This window comes from Dermacentor silvarum, chromosome 9, assembly GCF_013339745.2.
Source record: "Dermacentor silvarum isolate Dsil-2018 chromosome 9, BIME_Dsil_1.4, whole genome shotgun sequence".
NCBI lineage: Eukaryota > Metazoa > Arthropoda > Arachnida > Ixodida > Ixodidae > Dermacentor > Dermacentor silvarum.
In genome coordinates, this window is record NC_051162.1 from 144698460 (window position 1) to 144715604 (window position 17145).

Sequence of the window (17145 nt, forward strand, 5' to 3'; positions counted from 1 at the left end):
GATAAGTGTAAATATTGATATGCGGAAAACTAATGTTTAATAACCTGGTAAACGACTGACACTCTTGACTATTGAAGCCGCGCAATGGTAAATCTATTAAAATAGTCCAAGCGATCACGATCGGACAAAGATATTGAAAGGAATTTTCGAGGCGAATAAAAATGGGTTGGAGAGCACATCACAAGGACACTCAAGTCATGGAAGGTAGCTTGCTTGCATATATCCTTGAAAGGTAAGAAAAAAAAAGTAATCAGTTCATTATGTCGCTTAATTCCGACCTATGAGGACGAAACTTGAAGAACGAAACTTGAGGAACGAAACAAGGCAAAACTTGAGATGAAGAAAAATTCATGCAGGAACTCCACTGGAATTGTATAAGTACGCGTAAGCATTGTGCTACTTGCTCATCTCCACGCAGCGCGGTGTCATTATCAATCTTCTCAAGCTTGATACGACCAGCACAAATACTTATCAAGCTTTATCAGTCGTATCAACCTTATCGGGCTACATCCAACCCTTATCGGTTGTTATCGCCCTTATCGGACTGGATCCGACCCTTATCAATCCTTATGAGTCGTTATCAAACTGCGAAAGTGGATGTCCAGCTAAACTGTTGCAAAACGACCACTACAACTGCTGAGGCCCACCTCAGCAGTTGGGGGGGTATGCAAAGCTTTATGATGGTTTGGATGCTTGTTTTGAGTATTTATGCTGTTCGGGTGTTGTATGGGTGATTTCAATGAATGTGTGCACTGTTCGCTTCATTTTTCTGAGAGCTTGTAGCCTCAGCCTTACGTGTGTATGAGACACTGCATTCGTCTTACGTGACGAAAGGGACGGACAGGTTTCCTTTTTGGGTAGGCATAGAAATGCTTACACATGCAAATAAAATTGATAGGCCTAACGTGAGAAGACAGTAAGACAGCAGTGTGGATTAGATGAGCCAACGTTGGTATTGGACAGGTCATGTAATGCATAAACAGGTAACCAGCAGTGGTCTATTAAGGTTTAAAATCATATACTAAGAGAAGGGAGTAGATAACGGCAGAGGATTCGGCGTGGTGACGTCACGCAATGTAACTAATTAGACAGTTGCTACTGAACGTAGATGGCGCCGACACTCGCGCAAAACACGCCACGGTGGGAAGCAAACTTCCAGAGTTTCGGGAACACCGTTGATGCCGCGAAAATGCTCACTAACACGCTTACAGCAATAATGAAGCTTCAAGTAACGCAGTCAAGATGCGCCTCAGACGTGTGCTGCTGTAAAACATGGCAATGCACGTATACATACGTATGCGTGGCCACAAGCTTTCACTGCGGCTCTCGCATTTTAGTCGTCCACTCAAGATTAATAACTTCTGCTGCTGAGCACGAGGTAGTGGGTTCGACTCATGGCCGCGGCGCGGCCTCATTTCTCTCTCTCTCTCTCTCTCTCTCTCTCTCTCTATATATATATATATATATATATATATTTCTGCAGAATGCAGAAATTCTGGTAGAGACAACACCAGAGAACCGAGGTGGTCAAAATTTATCCGATGCTTTCCACTACGGCGTTCCTCATAGCCAGATTGTTGCTTTGGCACGTTACAACTCGATAAATAAATAAATAAATAAATAAATAAATAAATAAATAAATAAATAAATAAATAAATAAATAAATAAATAAATAAATAAATAAATCGCAATTCATATCATGCTTCCTTCCGCTAGACTTCCGCGGAGTCACTAAAGTCATGTCTCCCGATGCCGCCACTCAAAAATGGCGCCCAAAGGTAGCAATAAAAGCAAGCGTTCTAAAGCAAATATCTTGCAGGAAAAATTGCTGCGAGGTTTCAAAACAGAGAACCTAACAAAATTTGTCAATGCGCTTAAATTAGTGCCTCCTTTAAAGGAGGCCATGCTTTGCGCCATCGCAACCGACTGTAGCGACGCCGGTGACGATTAATAGAAATGTCAGTTTTTGTTGGGATGTGAAGTGGGGCAGTTCGTGCTGGGCCAAGATGTTTTCTGGACCTGGTTCGAAGCGCGAAAGCCTGCCTCAAATGGAGGTAATGTATCGGCCCCCTTTTCTCAGAATAATTGTGTCTGGTTAAAATTCTTGTAAATGGCAAAGTGGAGACACGAAAAAAAAAAAATTCGCGACGGTTTCTCCTGACCCGGCACTACTAAGCCTATATTGGACGAGTTGTCATCTGCTGCACTGTCGTAATAATTTCAGTAAAAGTAATCTTGGCAGCTCAGTGTCTGCTGTCGCGCGTTCCCCGTTGGTAAACGTTACGGAGAATAAATCGCGCGAGAAACGCGTGTTGAGAAGTATTTGTCATCGGTTGCTGATGTAGCTGCGAAGTCGGGTACGCTTGAAGTGGCCATCTCGTAGCTGGTCGTTCGTGGCAACTGGCTCTTGGTGTCGCGGTCGGCCGTAGCAACTGACCCGAGCGCAGCGGAATAACCTTCCGTCGTCTCCCGTGCTTGTGTCGTGCAGGGATACATTCCGGACAGGGTGAAAAACGCTGAGAAGCGGCTCGAACAAAATGTCTACGACGTGGAAGCCTGGAGCATTCTGCTTAGGGACGCACAGGTGAGAGCTGCGACATTTGTTACGGTTCGTGGCGAGCCCGATACTTTTATACACGTGTCACATCTCGTTCTTCGCTTGAAATCGCCAAGTGCGAGCGGTGTTTCGTGCGATGTCCGAGCGTATTTACGAAGCCCACTGGTGCATTAAAAACGACGTGTTGGGAAAAAAAAGAAAAAAAAAAAAGAAAACGTGCTAATTTAGAAACACGGCTGCTTGTTAGGGAGGCCGCAATAAGCCTTGCATGGCAGATGAATATGCAGCGCAATAATTGAAGCGCCTGAATTCGATGAGAAAATACGTTCTACTTGATGTCTGTGACTTCGTGCTTGTAGAGTTTACGGAAACAAACGTTGGTCAGCTTTGTTGGAAATTGAAGAGTGCCTCGTTATATTCAAAAATTGCGGAAATTATCTAGCAGATTGTTTTTTGGCCCTCCTTAAATTTTCTGTGATTTTGCAGCACGGCAATGCTCGTCCCTGCTGATGCTCGGGCATTGTGGTAGACGTGATGATGATGATGTGTGGTGTTTTATGGCGCAAGGGCCAGTTATGGCCAAAGAGCGCCATGTCAGTTTGTGGTAGAAGTGAGCGCATTGACAATGTATGCCCATTTTCAGCAATCAGTTTCGTTAAGAAACAAAAAATAGAGCTAGTGTGGTTTTCTATGAACCGTGAAATATGTTCAGGCAGCAAAAATGCTTTGAAGGCCCATCTGTGTGCACCAATGTGGTTTGTCTGCTTGCAGACAGCGCATGTAATTTGAGCAAACATTTTCATTGTACGCGTGAACATGCAGGACCTGGTGAAATATAGTAGGCTTGTTTCTTCCGTTCAGTATTCAGCGTCGTAGTGCTAGAGCAGGCAATACAAACATTGGTGTATTGCTTCCATGTTTTGTCATTGGAGCAGGCCACTGGTTTTGCCATTGTAGATTAACTACAGAATATCTGATTGGTTACCCTGTATTGGGGAAGTAGAAAAGGCTAAAATAAGGTGGAACTATTTTAAGATGGGGGATGCTGTCACACAGTAACAGTACCTCATAATCGTCTCTTTCGAGTAGCACGGACCACCTTTAAAGCTGCTCATGCTGATGTCCATCTTCAGTTGGTGAAAATCTGAGAATTCCAGTCTAGGCTCTGCACGCGAAACTACACTGGATCTGCCATTGGTATTTTCACACTCCAAAACCTAGCAAATAGAAAAACCCAGAAGTAAACACGAAAAAAAAAAAAATGGACAGGCTTGAACTAACAACTAAAATTTATTACGACCCGTAAGCTGGTGGCGCCCTCCTTAGTTGCCTAATCTGTAGTCCTTCAGGAAAAAGTGCTTGCACTTTTCCTTTGTTCTTTATGGCAAGTGCGGCAGCTGTTTAAGAAACTGTACATGGGTTACTTGGAGACTACTTTATAGTACTAGTACTGAATGTGACATCACCTGTTAAGTTGGCTCAGTGGCAAATGGCTGCTGTAAACAGTGTTGTGGCTGCAGTAGCGACATTGTGAGTAGATATATTTTCAAAAAAGGCTTTTGTACTTAAATGTAGGTGCACCGTAAACGATACACGGCGGAGTATGGGGTGTTTGGGACAGAAGGTGTTTGTGTTGGGACAAAACGACGCAGAAGGTGCCTGGCCATGTAAGAGCAGTACATAGCGACATTTTGACTCTTAGTTCATCTCGCTCGGTAGTTGGCTGTGCTGCTACATCAGGTCATGCAATGAGTGCCAGCGCAGCGGACCACCGAACGAGCTGGAGCAAGTGTCCAAATGTTGTAATGTCCGGCTCGCATGTGGCCACCTTCTACGTCATTACGCCACAATACATAATACACCTTCTGGGAAACTAAACCGAAACTGTTCCTAGAAAATCTATGACAGTAAATTATTTAGGATGCTCTGAGGGGGCTTGCCAGTACTCTTAGTAGAGTTTCGAGGTTGAGGACCCTAACTTAATGCAAGAAGTGAAGTCGAAAATTTTCCTTCGAAGAACCAGAGGCAGTCAGTTAATCCAATGGCCAGTACTGTGGTGCTCCCATCATAGCCCACTGCTCAGCTTGACAATGCAGAACTTCCATCAGCTATGAAATTATCGCCCTAGTGTACCTTCTTCATAGTACTTTCAAAGTTTATATAGAGGAATAAGGCGAGACACTTTTACCTTGTGCAACTGTTGGTAATGTACCCAATGCTGCGGCTATCACACTGTGCTCCCCAGCACAAGGTCGTGGATGCAGTTCCCAGCTGCAGCAGGCACATTTTGATGATTGCAGTCTGCAGAAACACCCGTGTACTGAGCATTAGGTGCACATTAGAGAACTCCAGGAGGTCAAAATTTATGAGGAAAGCTTCCACTATGTCATCTCCTATAACCGATGTTGCTTTGGGATGAGAACAACCTTATTAATCTATCATCGACAGTCGGTGACCGTAGATGTTCTGGTTGCATTTTTTTTTTTTTTTTTTCAATGTTGAAAGCAAGGGGTTCCAGAAGTAGGTCTAGCAGCAGTGACTGTTGGTTGGAGCCGAGATCTGCTGAGCAGCTGGCAGGCAAGGATTCGGGTGAAAGGCCTGTTGTATGAAGTGCCTGGCAAGTCATGTAACCAGAAGTAGCAACATGTTACATGACCAAGGCATACAAAGAAGTGCTTCAAATACATGAAGTGCATGCCATTCTTGTGGCTCTAGTAGCTCTCTGGAGTGACTCTTAAAACCTTTGTCCGACTGCTGCTAGACCAATCTGCAGGACAGCAACTTTGCGTGCTGTGGAGCCGCAATCAAAACTAACCTCATTTACTGCTAGGGGGTGATTATATGCTTCGTTTTCATGCTTGGTATGCAACGCTACGGATCCTATGCATGTAGTGCAGTCATAGAATTTCCACTCAACGCATTTCGCACTGCAGTTCTTAATCTGTGATGCTTTCTATGGAAAAACTACTTCACATATTACAGCTACAACTAGATGTAAGGTTATGTCCGATCCTGTATCATTTGTGCACCTTTGTATTTCGAGCATGTGACATACTATTCTTTGGTTGTGGCTGCTGAGTGCCGAAGCGTGTCATTCCAGTTGCCAGGTGGGAAGTAGATTCAGATCTGTGATGCCTTGCATGTAACAAATAGTTTTTTGCGACATAAATGTCTGAGGCTTAAATGTTACATCGAATTACATGGTGCATTCCTGTGTCTTTCTTTTGTGTGCCACACTATTTTTTGCATGAATGCAAGCAATAATGCTTAGTTCACATTGGGGCATTCGGCGTCTACAATGACCGAAACTCTCGTGCCGCAGAAATGCCGCATCGTTTCCTTTGCTTGCCCGCTGCACTGTTGGAGCTCTCAAGATATACCACAGGGAAAAAAATATTGTGCAATACTTTACTACTAGTGCCATCTGCCGAGCACGCGCTAAATTAGACACATGTGCGCGGTATCTCGGATGTTCCCACATGCCCCATGCTTTCTGTGCTTGTGTCGAGTCCCTCCTTTTTTTTCGTGTCACTCGCAAAGATCAACCCTGAAGAAGAAGCAGTAATTCTGGGCCTCCTGGCAAGCACATTCTTGACTATGCATCAAGAGCAGAAGAGGCATTCTCAAGAAGAGACGTCAATGGCGGTGGTGGATCTGGCCTCCTCTACAAGATTTCAACTCGTGTTTTGATTGGTCCGCGGTGAGGGATTCTGGCAGCAGCGGCGGCGAAAATTGGTCTGGAACTGATCGGCGCAGAGATGGCCTTTTCGGCGATTCTGCGCTGCTCTAGATGCCGGAGGCCCCAGTGTGAACGTGCCTTAAGAGGAGTCTCATTGCTGAATTGAATTCTGGGGTTTTACATGCCAAAAGCACGATTTGATGATGAGGCACGTTGTAGTGGAAGACTACAGATAAATTTTGACCACCAGGAGATCTTTAACGTGCCTCCAACGCATGGGACACATGCATTTCTGCATTTCACCCTCGCCGAAATGCGGCCACCGTGGCTGGGATTTGATCCTGCGACCTCGTGCTTAGCAGCACAACACTGTAGCCGCTAAGCCACTGCGGCGGGTACTCTCTTGTTGCTGGCTATGTATATAATGGCATATAGTGGTGAAATCGCCATGGCCCTCAATGGCTGTTATGCAGCATATGAAACAGCAACAGTTTGATAGCTGTGTGAGAAGCTGATGGCAAGCAGATCTAATCGACCAAGGAATTGTACCACAGTGGCATCGATGACTGCATTGTGGCATTCATACTTCTTGGCTTAGTTCGCATGTTTGTTCTTGCATAATGCTGGTGACAGCACAGACTGCAAATTCTTGCTACAACTACAGAGGTTATCTAAGTGCTTAAATGAAGTCTTTATTGTAAGTCTGAAACCATAAGAATTGGAAATGGAATCTTAGAAAATTTTTAGAATGGGCATACTTTCTAACTGAAGCCAGCACTCCTGTTTAAGTCAGAAACCATAATTCTCTTGTTTATGGTATTCACAGATGTGTTTGTGCAGATAAATCTAATATAGTTTTCCCAGACCATTCTTCTTCCTTTGTTCTATGGTGTATAAGCCTGCTAATCCTTCCAAATTTAAAGGGACACAGAACACAGATTTATGCTTAAATGCTTCCTTAAGTTTGAACCCTATGCCAGCATTTCACAGGTTTTAGGCCCATCTAAGCACATTATCATTTATATATGAATGCATGTTGGAGAAAGGTCCTTTCTACCTCCCACACTCCTAGTAATGTGTGGTTACTGTAATTTGTGGATGAGTTGGTCTTTTTATTTATTACACTACATGGTACTGGAGTGATAGATGGCTTCAGCTTGGCTTGGTCATGTTAAATCGGCCTGGTTATCCAGTGTCACCAGAGCTGTGGGGGTGCGGCAGACCTTGAGCCTGACTGCTTGCCAAGACCAAGATGCAGCTGCGCATTGGCACGTGGTTCTTCATCCTCCTTTAACACACAAGGGTGCCTCTTTGGTTTTTATGATAAAGAAGAAGGCTACAAAGAGCAAAAAGAATGCATTTAAATGTAGTTACTTGTGCATGCAAACCAACTTGAATGACTTCTCCCGAGAGCATATAGAAGGGTGCCATCAATACGGCATGTACAAATTCAGAATTCCGGCTACATGTTTACATTGACACACTATGAATGAGAAGAAAGGCAACCGAGGGGCCCGAAGAGGCCCAAACAAACAGACACCAAGGACAATATAGGGGAAAGTACTTGTACTTACTAACTGAATTAAAGAAATGATAAATTATTGGAAATGAAAGTGGATGAAAAAACAACTTTCCGCAGGTGGGGAACGATCCCACGTCTTCGCATTACGCTTGCGATGCTCTTACCAATTGAGCTACTGCAGCGCCGTTTTCCCATCCACCTTCTGGGGTATTTATGTTTCACAACTAGAAACTAACCCGCACCCACAAACCTAGGCAGCGGATGTGGAACATCCTTTCTGCCGCAGGCGTCACGAGTATGTGATCTTTTTGGGTGAAAGCAACTGGTGACTTTTTTTGTTGGCTTCCTTTGATATTGACACACTATGTAGTCCTTAGGCTTTTGGTTACATTGTTTGAAATAGACCAATTTTATACAAGTTTTACTGTGCCAACGTTTCTGCACAGCATGCTGGCAGTAGAATAACCTTCAGGCTGTAGGGCTACTATGGTAAGAAGCGTAATCGGAAGGCAGGGAGCTGTAGATAAAATGGTTCTACAATAGGAGTGTCCCTAGTGGTGCAAAACTATTGCTAAATTGACTATCGATAGTGTCAAAGAAGACTATTGGCAGTATTACTATTGATAGTATTGTTTTGCTATAAAACTACCAATAGTCTAACAAAATCTATAGAAAGTAGTACTTTTGATAATACTAAGATAGCTTGCTTTTGCGTATGCTATCGATGGTTTTGGGATTCATGGCTAGTGATATTACCAAAATGTTGCTATAACTGACCACCAGTAATGCTAAGTTGATGTTAGGAACAGGGAATCATTGCCAAGTTCATGTTGCAGTTTTTACATGCGGCACGAGTGATCTTACATTATCGATAGTGAATTATGTATAGTGCGCAATCAATGGTACTGTTGAGAGTTTTTGCGCTATAGATAGTTTGTTATTGATTTAACTATCGATAGTGTTGATGGCACTGTGGAAGGTGGCGCAAAGAGGTAGCCGCCGTGGCCACGGTTTATTTTGACCGGCCAGCTATGGTGCTGGGCGGGATCTCGGGAGCTGCAGATACCACGGCCGCTAGGCCGAGACCGCTAGTGTGTTCTGGTCTCTTCACCGGCTCTGTAGGCAATAGTCTTGCCGCTACAGCACTAACGATAGTTTTGCATCACTAGTGCCCCCCCCCCCCTCCCCCTTGCCCGCCCTAGAATTCCCTAGCAAAAATCGACAATGGCATTGTCCTTGAACCTGAACACATAAAAGAGGTTGTACTACTTTCACCAGAAAGCCTGTAGGGCTGCTGTACATTGGTCTATTCACTTTCTGGCATCATATTAGTGGCATGGCACCATCTAGCGTTCCAATTATGCTTCCTCAGTTAAGTATGCTTTTTTGTAAGAATGTAACGGAACATGATTGCAGTTAATTTCATTGATGTCGGTATAAGTGCAAAGGTACCGACAGTAAATGCCAATGAAGGCACTTTATTGGTCATGATTTCTCTGCTGTGTTCTTGCAAAAGAGAGCTATGGGGCAATATCATGTAGGGGATTCTTTTCCTTCAGTTCTATTCATTTATCGCTCTTTGGATCGAGAGGTTGATAATGGCGACAATGAAGTCTTGGCATCGTGTCAGATAGTTACAGGGCAAAAAGACTGCAAATTAGAAAACAAGATCATTGCGTTATACAGCCACTGGAACATGGTAAAAGGGTGTTAGTAGCACCCTATACATTTTGTCTGCAACATCCATTGCTTGAAACTCGCTTAAGTGTCCCTGTAATGCAGAACTCTTTGAGGATGATACATAAAACTGGATTTACATGACGGACGTGATTGCGGACAAATCAGACATGTGACATGTGACGTGAATCGATCACTTCACAGCTAGCATTCACACGACGGAAGATGACGGTGCGGACGGAGCAGCACTCGCATGGGCAACGGAGCAAACACGACCGGGCTGAAAATCCCAACGGTGATTTGGCTTTCTGCCGTGTCGCAAAGCGCTTTGTGTGGACTGAGGGAGTGTTGTGTGAACGGGTGACATGTGATCACGTGATAAGAAATTCGCAAGCTCAGTTTGCTCCGTCACGTAAATAGTGCTTAAGGTTACTTGAAGGAAATGAAGGAAGAAAAACAATATTACGTGGGAGCTTTTTCTGCGGTAGGTTTGCTGCCTGTGGGAAATGCCACGCAGAACACTGGAAGCCAGCTACACTTTGTGTGTAACTTGTGTAGGCAGTTCTCATCGGCTGTGAAACCGAGGTGTACGTTGCATTTCGCTTACATAAGTTGTGTGATACCAGTGCAGTCGGGGAGTTTGCATTGGTCTTTTTCCTCTGTTCCTGCTCTAAACCAACCACTGACACTTGCTGCCTGTCATTCGGTCTTGTTTACAGACATTTAGCCAGAAACTCTCTACTCAAAACCGAAACTGCATGAAAAAACAAATTTTCTCCTGTTTTACTCGTAAACAACTCATCCATAATGGGTCAGAACTGAGAATGTAGCATTCTTCACAAGGTGTTGATGTTGTCCCACATTTGTGTGGGAGAAAAACAGGTTTGCACAGAGAAAGGTACATTGTGAAATTTGTTTCATTTTCATAACAGCCATGTTTTTGTTTCTTCTTTCCATCGCTCCATGTGTGCGCCGCCTCCTGACCATGGACTGTACAGAACAAGAAAGTCGAGGAGGCTCGACCACTCTACGAGAAGATAGTCACGCAGTTCCCCAATGCCGGCCGCTACTGGAAGATTTACATTGAACACGAGGTTTTGTATCTGCCACATTTCTCACTTCTACCTTCAACTTTCTTTTTCTTTTTTTTTTTCTCTCTTCTTTTATTTAAGTTGGCCTTTGCGTCCCCACATCACGTCAAGCCTGCTTCGTCAACACGGCCCTTTGTTGTTCCAATCTTGTTTTTCTGCTCTTCCCGCTTTTCCCAAGAGACGTCGACGTGCCGACACTTGCGACCTTCCTTGCTGTGAGCAGTTGGCATTGACTACGTGAACCTATTTCAGTGTGCGTTGTTGACGTTGCTGTAATATTTAACCGCAGTGCCACCGGTTTTAAAGTGCACTGCCGAAGTTGTAGCAATCAACAGCTTGCAAGGTTGATGCTTGCTGGGCCGCCTTCGGACAGCCACTGGTGTTGGTCGTGACGTAGTGACAGTGACGGATGGGGCTTTTGGTGAGGGCGGCGGCTGTCCAGTCGTCACATCGTCACTGAATGTCACATGCATAAATGGTGCTGTCACTATGTCATGTTGATAAGGTTATGTGCTTAGAGATTTGGATATTGGAGATCAAATATCCATATCTTCAGTGCGTAATCTTGCCAATCAGTGATGACTGTTCAGAGACTGCACAGTAGACAGGGCTGGCATGTTTGCCATTGACAGTGTTTGAGCCCTGTGCACAGCAGAAATGTCGCAAGTCTCGACACACCTTGTTTGTAGCGGCGTTTGCCTGTCTCTGTGTTGTTGCCTTGGAATAAGTGGAGTGTCACAAAATGCAGTTGGAGTGCCGTTTGGTCGGTTAGAGAAACCTCGCGCGGTCTTCATCGAAGACAAATAAATTTTTTTCATTTGGCTCTCTCGGGTTGGGACTGGGCGGGGTCTGTCTTCGTACGTGTCTCTCGTGTAAATTGCAAGCCCCTCCCAAAGAGTGCGAGTTTTTTGTCTCCAGTTCACTCGCTGTGGTCTCAATTACTGAGTGGCGTCTCACTTGTCTCCTGCACGGTGGCCATCACGCACACAACTCGTACAACACACATGATGTCTACACACTGCACAACAGTGGTGCGAGAGAGTGAATCAAAAAGAAGGTCCACGCATGCTCTTCTGGGCCAGAGTGTCTGAAAAGAGGTTCTGCGAATACTCCGGCTCACCAACTTTCGTGCAGTGAAACGAAGGCTAAGGCTTGTGTCAGCCAAACGGCAATGAGAATGATTGTGTGTCCCAGTAAAAGAGAGGAAGAGAGCTTGCCTATTGTGCTCTACTAGTTCTTCCGTGAAGCTTCCATTCAGTTGGCAAAGAGTGATGAGAGGCTGTATTCTTGAGTGATCACTTTAAAGGATGCATTTGCTTTTTGTGAGATTTCCTTTGACTTGGCACCGGATGCGTCTGTACACGGTAGGCAGCGTTTCTGGGGCTGTGTGAAGCTCGCTATCTCCGCAGAGCTTCAAGAGCACTGTCGCTCGTGTGCTTCAACACGTCCAGCGCCGAGCTACACGAAATATCGCAAGAAGTGATCGTATCTCATAAAGTGGTCGCTCGAAAATACCGTCCCTGAGGTGGGCATTGGAGCCCTCCGTCTGGTTCGGCAAAGAGAACCAGGAAAAGGGCTCTACTGTCCCGTTTTCTGGTTGGCTGACACGAACTACAGTTCTCACTGCACTGCAGGAAGTTGGCGAGATGGGTAGCATAGGGGCTGAATTTATAAGTTGCTGGATGATTCTTTGGATGGCTTGTTGCTGAACGGCCACAGCGCACACAACAGTTGCTTCTGTGCCACATGGTAGAACTCCTGTGCCATTCTTCCCGATGCTTCAAATCGGAGAGTTGAAACGGTGGCTGTGGCCACAGAACACCGTCAAGCTGCTTGTAACTTTTTGTCTGGCCCTTTTCCTATAAACTTGGATGAATAAAAATGATAGGATCGTTTACGAGAATGCAGTCGATAGCTCTAAGATCCACCGGCTGGGAGTAGGCTCTGATTGCAAGCAGTACGGTGCGTTTGCTTTTGACTGAAAAGTGCAAATACTGTTTGCGGTGTACTGATTGCCCACTGCACATTAGAGATTTGCCTAGGGCACACCAACCTTGGCACAAGAATGATGGCAGTCTGTGGTTTGTTATGCCGGAAGATTACACAAGACCATTCTGCTGTCTTGCCTCACATTTCTAGGGCACAGGCATTTTACCAAAATAGCAAATTCTGTAGTACATTGTGTGTGATTTGTCACTGACAGGCCTGTGCATCTTTAGGATCTTGCATCCCATCGATCGTTATGGGAAGTTGCCGTTAATTTAGCTGCAATTCATCCAGAACCTCTTTTGAGTACTCTTTAGGAAAAACACCTAACAGGGTATAGTTATACCTGCACGTCATGTGGATGCCTGCTCAATTGGGTAGGATTGTTCCTACTGCATTGGTTTGAATGTGTGTGTGTGTACGTGTGTGAGCATGTGTGTAAAGAAAGATTTCAACAGTTGAATGAAGACAGCAATATTGTTGCTTTCATGCGACCGTAGGTTGTTGCCGGTGTTGTTCGATGTTTGGCATAGCCTCAGATTCAGTATATGGCGGAGGTTCTGATGTTGATGCAGGAAAGATAAGCAGTGTATCCACTTTCCTTGAACGGATATCCTGTGCATATGTTTTGGTTAAAGCATAAGTTTCTTGACACCCACTATGATGGTTCTGTGACATTCTGATGGCTGAACTTGTGTGGTTAAATTTAGTAGCATGTTAAAGAACCCTAGGTGGTTGAAATTGATCTAATGTTGAATTCCAATGGCGGAGTCAGAGCAAGTTTTTCTGCTCGTTTCGGAGCAAGTTTGTTCCAATGACAGAGTGAGGGCGGGAGTAAAGTGTTCCAATGAGAGAGTCGGAGTGGATTCAGAGCGGGAGTCACTCGGTGGAGCAGGAAAAGATGCTCCGCCAAAATAGGCGGAGTGGACCGGAACTCTGCGTGACGCATTTCCTTTACAACGTTTGTCTGCTGGGGGGCGCCACCGGTCGCGGCTCGTGACTCGGATAGTTCGGCAAAGCGTGCGGCATTGCTTTGCTACTCCACAGCGACAGCTCCGAGTCGGAAAGCTCAAGTTCAGACACGAGCGATTTCTCGGAGAGTAACAGCGACGCTGAAACTGCCACTTACGAGCGGGAATTTGATAGGATGTTCCGCATTCCCGCGATGAGGCCCAAAGTAGTCGGCTAGACGCCTACCATGTTTGTCTGCATACTGTGTGCTCACCATAGCAGACAAAATCTGCTGCGCGCTTGGCGAGATATCCATTCCGCACTTTTAAGCAGCAGGTGAACGGCGCTGAATAGACAAGTGACCGGTGCGGAGGTGCTGTGAGCAAACAGCGGAAGGGAATGACAACACACAAGGTATCCTGGGTAACTCAGCGCCAGAAAGATAGAACTTCCGCTTCCGCCTTGCTCCGGCGGCGCAGGTTGTGTTCCACTCGCGGATTTGGAGGCATTGCTCTGCCCCAGAGTCGAGTGCTCGCTTGCGGAGTCCGTTGGCTGCTCCGGCTCCGCCATTGGAATTCAACATAAGGCTATGCTGTTTCTTATACCTGAGCATTGCTATAAAATAGTTTTTCATTCGATTATTCAGTCCGTCAATTAAGTCAAGGTTCTCCACATTGGCCGCTTGCACTGTATACTGCGCTGCGGAATATCATTACTGTGTGCTCTTAGACTTCTTTTTTTGCAATGAGAGGAATGTCCCTGATGCGCATCTAAGTGTGAATTAGCATCTGTAGATTTAATGCTGTAAACTTTTGTATGACGGCTTGATGCACACTGTGTTAGAAGGAGCTTTTGCGGTAGTTAGGCAGTGGTTAATTGCTAATTGGCACATTGCACATATAGTCTTCTTTCTGTTTGCATATTCGTTTTGCCCAATTGTCACTTATCAACAGTCGAGCAGTTTGGGAAATGTCGGATGTACCACGAGTGAGAGCGTCAGATATTTAAAAAAAATGTATCACAAAGTGCGATTGAGAGTCGTGTGTGAATTCCACCTTTGCGGGTGGCTTCACGCTAACGCGAGAGAGCATTGCAGGGAAACCGCACACCACGCTTGATTAGGGAACAGCAGCCAAGCCTTGGTGATGGCTATTCATAGGAAATGGTGTATTTTTTAGAGCTTAGGTTTCTGCAAACAGTTGCACTGAGCTCCTACAAAAGATTGTGGTTATTTGTGCGTGGTACACACAATTAATTTTTTCTGTTCCTAGGATTGTAATTGAGGGCGACATCATATGGTCAGAGATAGCTTCATTGCAGCATATTACAAGGGCAGTTGGCCTATTATGCCACCTTGAGTGTTGGAAGGCGTGTTGCTAGAACAGAGATGGGCATAGAGCACTTGGAATGATTGCTGGGAAACCATTATATAATGAGGCTGTCTTCTTACTGGTTATAGATTGAATAAAATGTTAGCTGTGTGATGAGTTAACTTCGAGTATTTTTGTGTGCCTGGGGAGGATGGTTGTGTGTGAGTGTGTGGTTGACGTTCGATCGGTTGTCAGGCATGAAGTTTGGTGTGGCACTGGAGTGAGTGCAAGTGGTTCACATTTATGGAAACGGAGCAAGTCACTTTACGTCCAAGGATGTGCTGTGACTTGATGAATAAATGACGCAAACTGACTGCACTGTCGGTCTTCTCCTTGAAAGTCCCAAACTGAGGTTTGGGATGCCATTGTTTCTGTGACCCTGCTCCATCATGGCAATTTCACGCAGCACACTGCAAGCTCTGCTTTTGCAGTTCTTGTGGGCTTCATGTTGCCAAGGTGTCCGAAGGTGTGAAACCTTTGTCGAACAAACTGACTTCTACTTCGTGACAGTTCACGATTTTGAAGTTGAGAACTTTGCCCACGTATGTAATGCTAGCAAAGTAGTGCTAATATGAAAATATACAGCTGAATGCTGTGGATAATCTACCGTTAGTAGATTTCGTTGTGGACTTGCCCTGGCATCAGTCACGATGTAGCGATGTGCCTCGATTAAAAGAATCCTTTATGCGAGTAAGGGTTGCTAGACTTATGCTGTTGAGATACGTGACATTATGTCATATATTAATGTCTGTTCCTACCAGTGGAGCTAGAAATTGATCTTGTCAGGTTTTTTAAAATCTATTGTGCTTGTTGCGTAAGATTGACATGATGGAGATCAGAGCGTGTGTGGTTAGATTAACGTTCAGTGGCTTCAACTGAACTATTGTGCTGGTGATTGCCTGAATCGGTTTGGGTGAGATTTCTTAAGCCATGCAGCTGTCTTTTGCCATGCCTAGAACCATCTGCAAAGATGGCCCAGGAGATAGACAAAGGGAGTGTTTCAATTGAATTGAGGCTGTGTAGGGGTGTACTTGCCCTGCCAATAGGTCTACAGGATTTAGCATTCTTGACATTTGCTTAGATTAACTTGATAGTTGCCCCCCTCTGGCGCTTGGACAAAATACATTAGAAAGGTTCCTGATTTTTTTTTTATTCCACCATATTTTTATAGATAATTTCACATTCAGACTGTGCATTTGGCTTGCGTTTTTATGTTTATTCACTATGGCAACTAATTTTCAAGGCAGGACCTTAACAGCTGACAGATGTAAGCATGGCCATATGAACATTTGCATCATTACTGAAATCTGTTCATTCAGCTGCATAGCTTACGAATTTAATGTGTGTGTGTGTGAGAGAGAGGTTTGGATGAAAGGAAAAATGATGTGGTGTGCACATAATCACTAGCACACGACCAAGTACACCTCACACGCACATCCCACGAACGCAGGTTGCGTGACACTACACATAACACATGGTGTCCTGTCTCTTTTCTTTCTTCAAGTAAAAAAAGAGAGAAAAAAATGAAAAAGAAAAAAAGAGATGAAATAAAAAACTCATGGGAGACACTTTTTTTTTTATAAAGCACTCTGCATGACAAGCAACAGGGCTTCGTTTGTTCTTAAATGAGATTCTGCGAGCTGCATCGAAAAGGGCATGATCATCTTGCTGTAGCTCAATAAATGAGTTGTTACCTTCTTTGCCTAAATGGGTTCCTAAGCGTTTTAAATTTATTGTGTCTGTGTTCCTTCTGGGGTGTACCTGGGGCGGACGGAATGTCCGAGCCGACGCTGGAGTGGTTGGTGGTGGTCGTTTTACAGATTGGGGTTGCGGAGCGTCCCCGCCGGGACACCGGACTGTGTCGTCACTTCAAATGCTTCTAGTTTCTGCATGCACAACAGCTGATGAAATGTTTGTTCCAGGGATTGATAGAAAGCCTGGAAGTTGAGAGTAAGAATGCATGGTGTGAAAGGTTATGCATTATGACGTTGACACAACAGGAACGAAACGAAATATTCGCACCATATTGCACCGTTACCCTGCCAGGAAGGTGTCTCCGTTTGCCGAGAACTGTATTTACCCATGAAAAGTTCAAGTTATCCTTGAACCTTCAGTTGGTCGCACCAAAAGATTGGTTTAAAGTATATCGGCATAATTTTTCGACAAAAACAAAGCTAAAAAGACGAGCATTGAGAAGATTGGTGTTTAGGTTGCCCCTTTTCAATCATGTTGTGTCCGTGTCTTCCATGCTTAACCTTTAGAACTGAGTGTTGAGATTTGTGTGTAGCAGGAAGTGCATGGGTCCGGCCGGT

At 44.8% G+C, this 17145-nt stretch overlaps 1 protein-coding gene across 3 annotated transcripts in view; it reads left to right on the plus strand.

Moving 5' to 3' along the window:
* The first annotated feature begins 1906 nt into the window (after window positions 1–1906).
* The window catches only part of LOC119464476 (cleavage stimulation factor subunit 3-like), a 70152-nt gene continuing 54913 nt past the window's right edge, over window positions 1907–17145 (plus strand). For 2 of the 3 annotated variants that reach the window (XM_037725466.2, XM_037725467.2), the window contains exons 1-3: window positions 1907–2054; window positions 2489–2584; window positions 10434–10529. In XM_037725466.2, the coding sequence (XP_037581394.1) occupies window positions 2007–2054; window positions 2489–2584; window positions 10434–10529 (240 nt within the window). In that variant the 5' untranslated portion in view covers window positions 1907–2006. Of the gene's footprint in view, window positions 2055–2488; window positions 2585–10433; window positions 10530–17145 lie in introns of those variants that run through there. The other variant, XM_049656305.1, reaches the window with a different exon arrangement.